This window comes from Triplophysa dalaica, chromosome 5 (assembly GCF_015846415.1).
Source record: "Triplophysa dalaica isolate WHDGS20190420 chromosome 5, ASM1584641v1, whole genome shotgun sequence".
In the NCBI taxonomy this organism is placed as follows: domain Eukaryota; kingdom Metazoa; phylum Chordata; class Actinopteri; order Cypriniformes; family Nemacheilidae; genus Triplophysa; species Triplophysa dalaica.
The window spans coordinates 4,941,905-4,956,269 of NC_079546.1; the positions used below are offsets into that span (position 1 = coordinate 4,941,905).

The window sequence follows — 14,365 nt, forward strand, 5'->3', positions numbered from 1 at the left end:
AGATAGAGAGAGAGAGAGAGAGAGAGAGAGAGAGAGAGAGAAGGACAGAGATAGAGAGAGAGAGAGAGAGAGAGAGAGAGAGAGAGAGAAGGACAGAGATAGAGAGAGAGAGAGACTGTAGCTAGATAGATAGATAGATAGATAGATAGATAGATAGATAGATAGATAGATAGATAGATAGATAGATAGATAGATAGATAGATAGATAGATAGATAGATAGATAGATAGATAGATAGATAGATAGATAGATAGATAGAGAGATAGAGAGGGAGAGAGATAGAGAGATAGAGAGAGAGAGAGAGAGAGAGAGAGAGAGAGAGAGAGAGAGAGAGAGAGAGATAGAGAGAGAGACTGTAGCTAGATAGATAGATAGATAGATAGATAGATAGATAGATAGATAGATAGATAGATAGATAGATAGATAGATAGATAGATAGATAGATGTCAAGAGCATTATGTATCAGCAGCTGTCTTCCATTTACTTTTACTTGTTGGTGATGTTCAGCAGGGGTGGGGAGGGGGTGCTAAGCTTGCTCAGATGCTTGGCTCGGGTTATTCAGGCTGTGACATGAACAAGATGGGAAGGGCGTATTTTGGCATTATTTACAACAGGCAACTTTATGTTCTTTGGCAGTTCACGATGAGACAGCTGTCCAACAAAGAAAATGGCAGGGATCACTTCACTTAAGATGCATTCAGTCTTGGATGAATTGCATTAGTATTGCTTAAACCACAAAGTAGTTTGAAACACAGTGCGCATGAAATAAAAAATGGTTTCAAAGGTACATCAATTCATCACTCATCACTCCACATTAATAAAATAAGACAGTTATCTACAGAGAATGATACACATGTTGATTGACATGTCACATGTCACTGTTATAATGCGCTTCTGCCATGTCAGCACATGATTAAAACTGTCTGAAAAGCCCGGGACCATGTCAGCGTTACTCATAACTGCAATTCTAATGTACACAAATCTATATGAAATTACATTTCTGCCGCACCTTCCGTCATCTCTAAAGGACATTTACTCCCACACATTTTCTTGTAAAATGGGAAAAGTATTACGGATCCAAATCTTATTTGACAGAGATAGAAAACAGACACAAATTTTATGTGGCCAAATGCAGAAAATCTGGATCTGGATATTTTCCGGATATGAAAGATATTATCAGCATCTGAGCAGCTGTATGCAAATGTTTTTTTTTTCAGTTTGTTCTCTTTTTTCTTTGATGAAGCAAAAGCAGATGAGGACGAATGAATTTTCAATTGATTTTCTGAAATCAATGTTATCAATTTACGTTTGTCTCCATCTCCTGGTTATTATGTGTCAATGCATGCAGTAAGTCTTGTAAAACACACATGTACATTGTAAGTTTATTAAACACAGTTTCTAAAAACATACATTAATCAAAGAATTTCATTCCAATTCCATCTTAAGGCAAGGCTTTTATGAAGTAAACTTACTGTTATCAGAGTAAACAATGCAACGCTGAAAATATACATAAAGTTTTACATGTTCAATCCACAATATTTAACAGTGCTGATATATAACTCTGGATACAAGTGCAGTAATTACTACTAATGGAACGGGACAATGCAAATTTATAATCAAGATCTTCTTGGACTTTTATACAGTTTCGATACGAGATGAGTTTGCGCAGAAATGCTTGTCGACATTTTAAAAACATTAATAATTTGTCTTGAGCATAAGGCAAAGAAGAGAAAATATCACATTAAACCATCTGTTTGAAGCAAAATGACATTGAATTTGAATGCGGATGATGTTGCCGTGGCAACGTTAGGAGTTTGCAGCTGTGATTTAAATGGCAGTGCAATGATGTTAACTGCTCAGACAATAAAAAATTATGTGATGTGACCCTTAACATGAGTTCACCAATTTGTAGCAAGTTCATAAATGTTCATTCAACGTTCTGCCATGCCAACTAAAAGAAAACCATTAGGCAACAAACCAAACTGTTATATTTATATTAGTACATCTACATTTATCAATGAGACAGAAAATAATTGATATCTGATATGAAGGAAAAACTTTTAAAGCAACTACACTTATGAGAGCAGCATTACACTTTAAAAAAGTCCTCTGTTTGCTTTAAGGCGAAAGGGTAAAGACAGTGTAGACATTATTTTCCCAGGGACTGTGGCCGGTTTTATTACATACAGCTGCCACTTTTAAATGTGTAGCTTATGTTTGACCTTTTCCAAAATGTTCTGGTTTATGAAATTTGTTCTCCACAAAGCTAATGCTCCTCACTTTTTAAGAAAAAAATATTTGCATTATAAAGCTTTTTTGACATTGGTCCAGTGTATTTTTGTGCCCAAAAGCAGGTGTACATGCCTGTCTGAGATTAGCAGCACATTAAATATACTTAACATCAAATCAAACAACATACAGTATATAAATATATTATACTTCACACAAAGTAAAAAATAAATGATTAAAAAATAAACATCATTTCTAATTGCCTCCTCAATATCTGACTGCACGACAAAGCTTACTCCTTAACTTTATAAAGAACATCAGGATTATAAGAAGGCAACATTGACATTATGTCTATTTCAAGCACACGTAGCATTATGGGGTTTACCAGACCCATAATTGTTTCTCTATCCCTTTAGGAATAATACAAAATGTAGCATATGTTAAAAGAAAGCCCTTATATTAATAGCTTAAAGCCTTGTGTTTGCTCATGCATTTTAAAGTGGGCACAGTAGTAAGGCCATGTTGAAGTGTTGGTAAAGGCATATACTGTTTAAGTGCCGAGTGTTCAGTATGGGTCCAGTTTAATTCGCCTGTGTAGGCAACAAGTGAACACCATCCCACATATCTGCAACACACGGAGACAAATAAAAAAAATCATATAAATATTTGACCACAGAAACCTACACATTTAAATGATGGAACCTGATCTGTACATTTCAAGGACTTTTTTCAACGTGTATTTAGCAAAGCATCTCTCTGGTTATAAAATGAACATAAACTGAATGAGATTGAAATGTGGCTTCAGGCAGGGGTGTGACAAGCACCACATTCAATAAACAGAGCTCCAACCTCCAACCTGGGTATCAGTTGTTGAAACTCTCTTTATAGAAGGCTTTGAGAAAGAGGTAAGCAGTTAAAGTTACTATGGAAACCGAGGTGTGAGGCAGCAGTATTGTTGTACTCGGGTCAATTATCACGTGTGGGAGTGAGTTAAAGCATAATGAAGAAAAGATACAAATACGGATAAACAATTGTTGCGGGCGATCTTGTGCAAATTGTAGCTAATTCAAACAATCTGCAAAACAAACGTTTTTCTTTTACAAACAACGTGTATACTAAATACATATTCTAAAATCCTCTGATTCAATATCTTTCTGAAGAACTTTTTGCACTTAGTGGGCAATCATTTTCGCAAAAACCATGGAGCCTTATTCTTCCCACAAACACAGAAATAAACCAGAGCTTTGAGTTCAACTCAAGTATTTTCTTCCCCTAATAATAATGTATTTACTTTTATGGGAAAACCATAAATGTGAAATGGGTTAATCTATTTTGAGCTGTTTGACGAACGATAAATGTGCATTCAAAACAAACGGTACAGCAAGAAGTTTGGCCGAGGTTTAGACACAGACTGAGAACTGTAATCTTTATGTCACCATGTGGTCGTTCTTATGGTTTAAAAATGAGACGCATTCATAAATAGTCATTATGTATAAAAACGTTTATGAATGGGTCACTTTAACAGTGTAGCGACTTTTCCAAACCCAAAAACCACAAATCAAACTATTCAGACAATTGTGAAATCCATTAAAAGGACAAAAAGTTTAATTCAATGCAGAATGAGATATCTAACTAAAATGACCTGAAGCTGAGAAATAAGTTGTGGATTTCTATTCAAAACACTTCATCTAATTAAAGCTAATTTAATATTTTTGACATAATGACCAGTTAATACATTTTTATTTGATGTGAATTTTTTTTTAAATAATTTCTTAGGTCTAATCACGCACGTTTCTGCTTCTATAATAGAAATTTGAGATACACATAGATGAGCAACTTTCTGGGTAACTTGAGCAGATATATGGAAACCTTTGACACTTCTTTCCTACAGTCCATTGGGAAAGATACAAAAGCCTGAAATAGACTGGATGCGCTCAGGTCTTACAGCAGACTGCAGGTGAAGTTCACATCAGTTAAAGCATCTAGCCTTTACATTTTAAGATGAGAAGTCAAAAATATGGATCGGTTATATATTAATTTAGTCTAAAAATACTAATTCTTATCTATTATCTTGTAACATTTAACATAATTCAATGCCCTGATTGAAATGGTATGTGAGCTGTGGAATTGTTTTCGTTTGCCATGCAGCATTCAAAAAGCATTACACTGATGTCTCACAGAGAGCGTGGGCATGGGATGACAACACCGTGGCACAACGGCATGCACACAGACACGAATACAAGCGCTAACAGCCAACCTGGTCCTCAGATAGCTGTTCGGATGTCAAAAATGGACACTAGCCAATCAAACGTCAGAGTAGTCTTCTTCCTCTTCTTTATAAAGCAGATACATAAAGCAGGCTGTCAAAACTGCGCCCACTAGCTACAGGTACAGGAAACACGTGTATGCACACACAAACAGCACACAGACATGAGCAGAAATAGACAGAGACAGAAAGAAAACAATTAAACATACTGTAATTCAAACGGGACATCCCTGAAACAAAACATGATTAAAGAACAAACATTTGGGAGAAGTAGAGAAACAGACACATCAAGGACAAACATAAACAAACCTAAGTAACTACACAAGAGACACAATGCTCGGATTATATAGAGAAGATAAGCAAATGCTTTGTTGTTTATGAATCCTGCAGAGCAGAGCTGTATTCACGGCCATTATGACAGTCATGATGAAAGATCATTGAAGAGGATAAATTTCATTAGCGCACCATCTGGAGGGTGCTTCGGGCCACTTTTCTGGCTTTTACATTGTATAATCACTGTAGTAATTCAACACTGGAGATACTTTTAGTCACAAAATCACTCCAGAGCTTCACGTTTCCAGGATGAAATGGTCACATGACCAGCAGCCAGAGACCTTGATACTGGGAACATTGTTTCAGAAGTGCTCATTGTGTGCTTTTAAGAGTTTGTTTTGAACTACTTTAACAAAAGTTCAGGGTTTTTGCTATGCACATGTTTTACAACAAATCCAGTTGTCAAAACAAATGATTTGAATTTAGTTATTTTAACTAGTTTAGCTTGTGTTGACTAGTTGTAGATCACAGACTTTAAATATTCTGGTTCCGAAGAGGACATTTGGGTGTCATTATTTTTGTACTATATCCTGTAACATCCATATATATATATATATATATATATATATATATATAAAATGACATTAATGTGAAAAAGTGAAACATGAATTTTTTACTTTGATAAAGCACATTAGACCATGGGTATGAATAACTAGATGCCACATTAGCATCTGTTTCTATGGGCCGCTATATAAATGTCATCTGCCATATTGGAACAGTGCGAGGCAATCCGCCAACATTCAAAACGATTATGAAAACATATTTTTGTTGTATAAACTCAAACATTATATCTGCAACACTAACACAAGACAACAACGAAAGGTTATCCCATTTTTCAGGAATTTGAATCCCCGGACACGTCTGCGTGCTTGGAGCGCTTGAATATCTAATTATTTAAATCTATGCATTAGAATGTTGATGCTGCATTGTATACTGGAAGATTCTGGGCTAAGAGTCAATCATTACAGTTTCAATCCAAAACTTTTGCCTTTCTATAGCTGTCTCTGCTTGAACTGAGAACTGAAGTTACATACTTGACATGCTTGCCTGTAAAATCCAAACCAACAGTTCAAATAATAAATACTTATTATTATAAGCATTCTGCAGCTAACCTTGTATTATAACTTGTTGATTTTTTGCCAAAACAAATTGAAGAAGCCGTTGTAAAGGCACTAGCTTACAGGACTACATACTGAATTCCACATACAGTTTGCATGTGTCATCTGACGTATTTAGAAAAAAATATATAGCACACATCACTCCAACATTCATAATTTAGATAATCAAAGCTACTACTGATAAAAAAGTTAAAAAAAATCCAACATCCAGATTGACAACAAATGCAGTTCAATTTAAATTATAGATGAAACATTGTTTAGCATACTCTTGTATTTCCACACTTAAATACATACAATTCACAACACCCTAACCATCAAATACTTAAAAGAAAAGGGATAAATCATCACGACTCGCATCTATGATCGTGATGTGTCGCTTCCAGTTCAGATAATTTATCAATGTATTCTGCAAGGTCTGAACGGGCATCACATTTCATTGTTGCTTATACAGAGTTTATTCCAAGAAAACAGATCAATGAACCTCTGCCCCCCCACAGTGAACTGCGCAGTGAGATCTGTACTTACAGCTAAGAGCTCTTTATTTCATTCTCTCGCCTCCTTTTCCACAGAATTGAATGCTGTCTCCACCTATTTCTAGCCAACAGGACTATTGTGTGCATTACCGGTTGAATGCAAAAACAGACTCCATTAAACGATTGCCTGCAGGTCATCGCATCAGCTATTTTAGTCGAGCTTTCATGCTATCGAACGAAATCAGATAGACCTCAGTGATCCGCTGTTTCATTTTCAAGGTTTGTACCAAAGATCTTTTATTATACAAGGAAAGCTCTTTTCTATTTCCTTTTTAAAAAGTTTCTGAAATGTCTGTAAATGCACCGTCCAACTGAAGAAGAGGGGCTTTAGAGGAGAGAGGGGCTTACCTGCAAACAGGCCACACCTATTCCCACAGCTCCAATGATAAGCAAATGATCAGCAAGGAACTGCTCCAGCTTAGAAATACAGCCACCCTGCAAGACAAAAAAGCATGATTAACTTTCCCTATTACAAAAAACAAACTCTATAAAACTGTACCACTACAGCAGGTCTGCAATATCAACAACATTCATATGTAGATATGAAGACTAGTTTGATTTATTTTCAATCCTGCTGCATTTTTCATCATCATAGCATTTTTTGTGTAATTTATGAGTCTGTGTCTTGATACTGCAACAACGTAGCACGTATGGAATATGCTAATGGCTCTCAAGAGGCCGGTAAAACCATTGTCATAATGTATTGTGTATCATACAAAAGGTCGGTTTCCAAATAATATGAACTTGGCAGAAGTGTGCTGTTATCCCACACTTCACAAGCTCATATATGTTACCAGTCGCACCTGCCTTACTCACATATGTGGTTTCTTGGTCCAAATAACTACCAAGGGACATATTAAAGACTTCACAATGATATGGTTCACAGGCATACTGTATTTCCCACAGAAAACAAGGAAACATCACAACAGCTTTGCCTCAAATCTCAAACTGTTACCTCATACCACTAAAGCACATTTACGGGAACAGTCCCTTTGGTGTATTTAGTTACTGTGTATGTTCAAAGGATGAAAAAAATCCCAACAAATCTTAAAGGAGCTTGTGTTGCATTATTGTGTGAAGATTAATGTGAGGTTAACAGGGTCAGACCCACCTCCACCTTGTAGATGTTGGAGGGGTGGTCCCTCTTTCCACACAAATGGGTAATGGTTTTACAGCAGCTGTCAGGAACCAACCTTGACGTTGCCTCCTGGGACTTGATGTACACGCTGTGCATCCAATCAGAGGAGTTGTTGCTCCCACAACATTTAAACTACAGGGTGGAGATGAAATGGCTGATTCTTAATTATTTCAAATCTCAATCAAACAAGCACACAAATAATACATTTGCTATTAGGATTAAATATGTTGCCATTTTTTAATACCATGATATAGAAGATAAAAATGTGTAAGTATAAATAATCACAATATTTTAGCTTCATCAAATAATGCTTTAAAAATGCAGAGGGAAAAAGGCTCAGATGGATGCTGGGATTTGGAGCTTCTCACATCCTGCTGTAGTCTGTCCACAGATAGAGTGATGCTCTCTTTCCCGGGCTGAGCGTAGTTCTGTGTCATCGTTTTGCTAAGATGCTGCTTCAGCTCCTCGCTCAGCTTTGACAGAGAAAGAAAAGAGATAAAGGAGAGAAATTATTAAAAAAAGAAAAATAGAAAGATGGAGCTGTTCCACTCTGGTATTGCCCTACTATAATAAAACTGTTTTTTTGCTTGTTTTTCTTTGGCTCAACTGGCAGAGCTTTGCAACAACAAGGTCATGGGTTAGATTACCAGGAAATGCATGTAATGCATAATAAAATGTATACATTAGTGGATTTTAAATTAAAGCATTGGATAAATGCATACTGTGCAAGGGACACAGAAACACCAAAGGTGTGTTTGTGTGTATGTACAGTCGCTCACCTTCTGGTAATACACGTAGGCCAGGACACCAGCTACCAGCTCAATAAAGAAAATGAGAAGCAGACACGAGAAGTACTGTTGAAGAAAAATCACCCAGTAAGTGATTAAAAAAACACAAAAAATATATAAATTGAATTTAGTTCAATTAAATTAAGTCTCTATAGAGATGTTAAAATACTGTTACCATAATTAATAATCAATAAGTACTGCTGTACATTTTACAGATTTATTTTCTAGAATTTTTTGTATTTTTTCTAAAACATCATGAATCAGTTAAATTGGTTGAAACCCTAACAAGGTTTGCACTGTCATGGGAATAAAGTAAATCAAATATATTTCCTAGACGTCGCTTTCACAGAGATGATAAAGGTGGAGACGTCTGGCAGATGAAAATAGAAGACACAGTTGTTCCTCAGAGGAAGACAAACAAACGACAAAATCTGAATTTACTGGAGACAGAGATGAGAAGTCTGCGTTTTTAGTTTGACAAAATATTTTTACAGTGTTTAATCAAAACAAGCAGGACAAAACTTTCACGCATAACGTATATAACATTTAAAAAAAAACTAATAGCTTTACTTTTCATCAGCAAAAACAACCTTGTTTTCAGGCTTAAGATACTGTAATCACCATTCATTTTAAGGAATAACAATGTTACATACTTGCAAACCAACACATCAAATTATACACCGGTACCCTGGAGATGCCATAAAACAGGATTTGTTTATAATGGTGTGTGAATAAATTAGAGGACACACATACATACACACAGCATATGAAAGCGCATAAACATCCGCACACAGCGTGTATCCTCTAGGGGTCAAAACAAAGGACAGGAAGTGCAATGTTGTTTATTTAAACAACAACGTGAGTGCTGACACATCTAAAGTAATTTAATTGAAGCTGTTCAAGGTTGTTTAAACACTGCAGCCCATTGAACAGCTGTTTACCTTACGGCAGCTGTTCTATGCGTGTACTCACTTATGCAGATATATATTTTTCACTTTATTCAAAATGGCTGCATTCAAATCACTTCTAGCATAAGACACACTCCAGATAGAAATCCTCTTCATTAATTCCTACAGAGGTGACGTTCCTTAATAGAAACATACATCTGAGTAAAGGAGGGCTATAAATAGCACTGCTGCAGTGGCAGTCACAACCTTCCTCGCGTCTTTTAAAAACGTACACACACACAAGGCCCTCGCTTGAATTGGCTTCTCATTTGTCAGGGCTGTCATGCAGTCTTTTCCACATTGTCTTCGGATTTAGGCCAGGGGTTAATAGAATAATGAGTGGATCCAAATGGATGGGTGATCAAACGTTATACACAGACTTTATCAAATCACACCCTCTCAAAGTGGCCATCCATTGATGTGCACTCACCGTGGACAGACAGCTCCTCTGCTCTCGTATGACAGCACAACATCCCAGGAAACCCGTGACCATCACCAGCCCTCCAGCCAGGATCAGGATGTAGGCGGACACAGCGAATGTGCTTGAGGCCAGAAGGCTCAAGTAGTCTCCTTTGTCAACAAGCGTCCAGATACCGACACCCATCACCACCCCACCGCCCATCTGACAGAGAGAAAGAGAGGAAAATGTATATGATATACTGTCCGAAAATATATCATGCATCTGTTTTTTGGGCTTTAAGATAAGACATGAGGCAAAAAAAAGTTTGTTTAAAAACTGTGGCAGAAATCACATAAATGGGGTTGCACAGTGCACACATCATTTGTTTTACTACCCTTATATTTTATTATCAAAATGTTGATTTTCAACAACAATGCACAAAGAAAAACAGAGTTTATAGGATTTAAATCCTGGTTTATTTACACACTAAAAACAAACGGCTATACTGGTTTTTTTTAAAGACCCTTAGGGGGCTGCAAGGAAATGACAGGGCTGTGGAAAAGTTTAGAGAATAACTGTAAAAGAAATAGCACACTAAATAATAAGAAAATAAATAAGCAAATTAATGACTACATTAAAACATTTATTATAATTTTTTATTTTATTTTACATTTAACATTATATTAAAAGTTAGAATATAATGTATTTGCTATGTGCCTTGATAGAAAGAAGTGTAAAATAAATGTATATATATAAAGATAGATTACTTCGAAATTTTAGGAAGGGGGCCCCTCAAACGAGGATGGTTCATATAAATTTACATTCCGTTTTTAAGTAGTTAAAAGGTATTTTTAGCCATGTTTTAATTTGCTTAGGGCAGCAACTGAATAAAAACAGCCATTGGTGTACCCCTACACATTTTTCTGACCCATTCAATTCCAAAGGTGAGGAAATTCCAACACTCCTCTCTTCAGCACACTCATCTCTTTCCTCGACACATTTTACTGCCAAACTCAAACAACAACAGCCCAAGGGTCTTATGAACCACCTCCAGCCCCCCTGCTGCTTACAAACCACACACAAACAAAAGAAGATTTAAGTTATAGTCCTATTTAGAGGAGCGGATTGTGTCCTCACAACAAGAACTGCATTATTCTTGAAAAGGAGTGGAGAAATAAACATAATTCTGCATTCTGGATGAAGGTGAGGTTCTTGACTCATTTCCTAGACTTCTGTCTGTTGGGCCCAAACAAAGGAAAACCCATCTGTTTACATTATTCACAGGAGTGTAATTTGGAAAGTTTAGACTTACCCAGAACAGAAAGTTGAAAACAAAGAGGAGGTACTTGAGACAGACCGCTATCCAGTCATCCTTTTCATCCTTATATATTCTGCCCATCTCTCCTGTAAGACAAGAATAGAAAAAAGTTAAACGATGGTGGTTGTTCATATCAGAGAAACTCTTTTGTGTATATACATAACAACATAGAAAAGACAGAGGTGGAAGAGGAGGCATAAACAGGCTTGTGGAAAGACTGCAGTCAACCGCTGTTCTTTTCGGTGGCATGTTAATTAAAAGCTGTGGTCCATGAGTTTGTGCTGCAGACAACCGACATGCTCTGTCACAGGGCCTGGCGCGCTGCGGAGGCGTCGCGTGTCAAAACAGCAGCCATGTATGGCCGTTAAAATGAGGGTGTTTGGCTCGAATCAGTTGAAAACCGAGCCAAACACACAAGACTACACACACCAACACACTGCTCAAAAAAATATTGAACGCGCCACCTTGCCTGACACTTTCCAAAATACAAAATTAGCCTTAAAAATATCTCTCTATGGGTTTATATTCCTAAATTTTTACTTCAATATCCATCAAGCTGTTCAGAATGATAGGGGGGGTGTATTGATTTGACAATCACGTGCTCTAAATGTATGAAGAAAGGCCTCAATGTGTCACAAGCAATTACTTAGAGTGCATTTGCTGAAGAATTATAGATCATTAATGTTGTGATGGGCTTCAATGCACAGAAGTATTCCAGTTTTGAAACTGATGAATTAATTTTATATTGCATGGGCATCAAATATATTCACCTCATTGCGTAAGTTGCATGATATGAAAAAACTACTTTTGGTTAGGGGGCCAATGGTTGATTTGAGACCTATTTGTGTTGTTATGGGTTACCACAAGTATTCAAGAGGTGTTTTCAAAACATCCAATAGTAATGCATTTAAAAATGAACGTAAAATATAGTAAAGTTCAAAACAAAAACAAACACAGTTGTTGTCAAAACAGACATTAAACAAAGGAATGACTTCGCATTGTTGAACTTAAAGATAGTTTGAAAGTGAACATATGGGTCAAACCTTTCTGTGGTCAATTCAACACATGAGAGTTTGGTGCAGTTTCCTCTTCTTTAACAAAACGTCATTAAGTCTCGGATGATTTTCATTTTCCTATGCTCGAAAAACACTTTCAGCAATAACATCGAATAATTTAATATATAAAATTCGCGTTTTTCCGCCTGTCTGATAGCAATGACGTCCGTCTGGCTGTATCAAAACACATCGCGTATGTGGTGCGTATAAATTTCTTTCCTCGCCCTGCTTTTGGCCTTGCTTACGTATTCCACAAAACGCACCAAAGATTTGCTACTTTTGACACTTCCTCTTTAAATAAGTAGACAAAATCAAAACGACACGTTGTGTTTTCACACTTTATTGTTTCTAAAACCACCTGCTCTCATGTCGTGTTCGGGACACGCGCCAGTCATTTTCTACAAATGCACGCTAAGAAAAGCATTAAAAACATGCATCGTTGCTTACCTTGAATAAAGCGTCTCTGAAACGTAAAATAAAGGTCGTTTTCCTGAAACCGAAGGCTTGTTGCGTCTTGCTTTCCCACGCGTGTCCAGTTGGCAGGGGTAGCGGAGGGTCAGTGCAGGATGTGAGGAGGAAATGTTCAGCCCGCCCCTTCATTTCAGGAGATTAAATTCAGAGCTATTCATTTCAAAGGCTGTTCATGGAGGGGATGTCAAGTGGTATTAGTGCTTTTAAGTAAGTTGCCCTGTCGCACTGTGAAAAAAAATCAATTCACTTCTGGTATATGGTGCTGGATGCAGAATGCTGGTCTGAGAAAGAAACAGGCCATCTTATTTTCAACTATTAAAACTGTCTAAAATAATTAATCGTTCATTTTACAATACATAACTTTCACGTCATTGAATTATAACAAAATTGCCAGTCAAGATATTCACTTTAAAAAAAAAACAGAAAACATGATAAATTAATAATAATTCATTAATATTTTTTTATAAATCAATAAAACCATATTCAGAACAATTTGGAGTGAATGTATGTATTTATCATTACGTGTTTACATGCACCTCTTGAAAAAGACTTTTGACAACAATCATTTGAATGTTGTAATTTGAATGCACAAAAGCATTCAGTTAATGTGAAAATCTTGATGTGCTTTTCTTGACCTTACTTTCATTCTCTTTCAATCTTCAAACCCAGTAACCTAATAAAGACAAAACCTCATTTGAAGAATGCAGTCACCTTGTGACAAAATATTTTCCGTATTAGAAAGGAAAACACAATCCATCATGTGTGAATTAATGAAAGGAGTCTTCCGAGACAGCAAAGAAGCTTCTTAAAGTGAGAAACGTCATTATCTATTAGACTCATAATGCTGCAATATTTTTAGAGGACGAATACAAACAGAACCACATTAAATTCGATAGAGATCATCTCGGTTCCCCCTAGATAAAACTATGCAGATAGACAATGGTCGGCAACGTGCCAGAATTTGCATTTTGAGACTCAAATCCCAAATCATACACAAGAGGATGTTTCAGAGACTATTATCATCCAAACAACAGAAAAGGATGACAAGAATAATGCAGGAGATGACTAAGAACCCAGAAGAGGATTACAGCCTATCGAACTGGTGTTTGTCCTTTTGAATTTGACTCTTTGTGATTGCAGCACAATTCTGTCTGGTTTTCTCTGCCACTCCTCTGTTATTTCAATGCTTTCTCCTATTTGGTGGCCTTAGATCTGACCCAGAATGGTGTTCATAGCAGACAACAGTGTGAGCATGCACACGTGTTTGTGTGTGCCTGGAGCGCAAGGCAGCAAATAGTTAAAAGAACCAAGAGGAGGACAAAGAAACCAAGGGAACACACACATAATGAGTTTCAGCTTCCTTCATGAAGTCTTAGAAAACTGTATTCTGCAGGCCAGCAACAAGTGGAAGTTTCGTGAGCAAATGAAAACAGAAGAGCTTGTCAACTGAGAAAAGCAATAGGTTCTGGTTGGTACATTTTGAAACCACTTCCACAAAAGAAATATGAAAATATGTAAGATTCAAGGAGAGTTTCTGCCCACATTTTTTTCTAGATAGTTTATATGTGTGCATGCTTTTCTGTGATTGATAGTGTAATATTGTGGTTAATCAACATGGGTGGGCATCTGTGCTTTACATGTGCAGTCCATGTGCTGGAAATCCTCTCAGAAGGATATGCTGTCTACCTTTTTTATCTATCAAATCACACCACAAGCTCTTTTACTGCGTGGGTGCTCTAAAATCAGCACTGATTGAATTTTAGCTGTTTG

At 36.7% G+C, this 14,365-nt stretch overlaps 1 protein-coding gene across 3 annotated transcripts; it reads right to left on the reverse strand.

Annotated features, from left to right (window-relative positions):
• Positions 1–1,369: 1,369 nt before the first annotated feature.
• On the reverse strand, positions 1,370–12,704 carry tspan11 (tetraspanin 11). Of its 3 annotated transcripts, none has more exons than XM_056749244.1 (9): positions 12,572–12,704; positions 11,064–11,155; positions 9,782–9,973; positions 8,396–8,470; positions 7,985–8,089; positions 7,590–7,748; positions 6,827–6,913; positions 4,486–4,561; positions 1,370–2,853 (listed from the first exon to the last, which is right to left on the reverse strand). In XM_056749244.1, the coding sequence occupies exons 2-8, from the start codon at positions 11,148–11,150 to the stop codon at positions 4,493–4,495; spliced, it is 774 nt and encodes a 257-aa protein (XP_056605222.1). In that variant the 5' UTR covers positions 11,151–11,155; positions 12,572–12,704; the 3' UTR covers positions 1,370–2,853; positions 4,486–4,492. The 3 variants fall into 3 exon arrangements, with proteins under 3 accessions (XP_056605222.1, XP_056605221.1, XP_056605223.1); XM_056749243.1 differs by having other exon boundaries at positions 4,486–4,610; XM_056749245.1 differs by lacking the exon at positions 4,486–4,561.
• Positions 12,705–14,365: the final 1,661 nt, after the last annotated feature.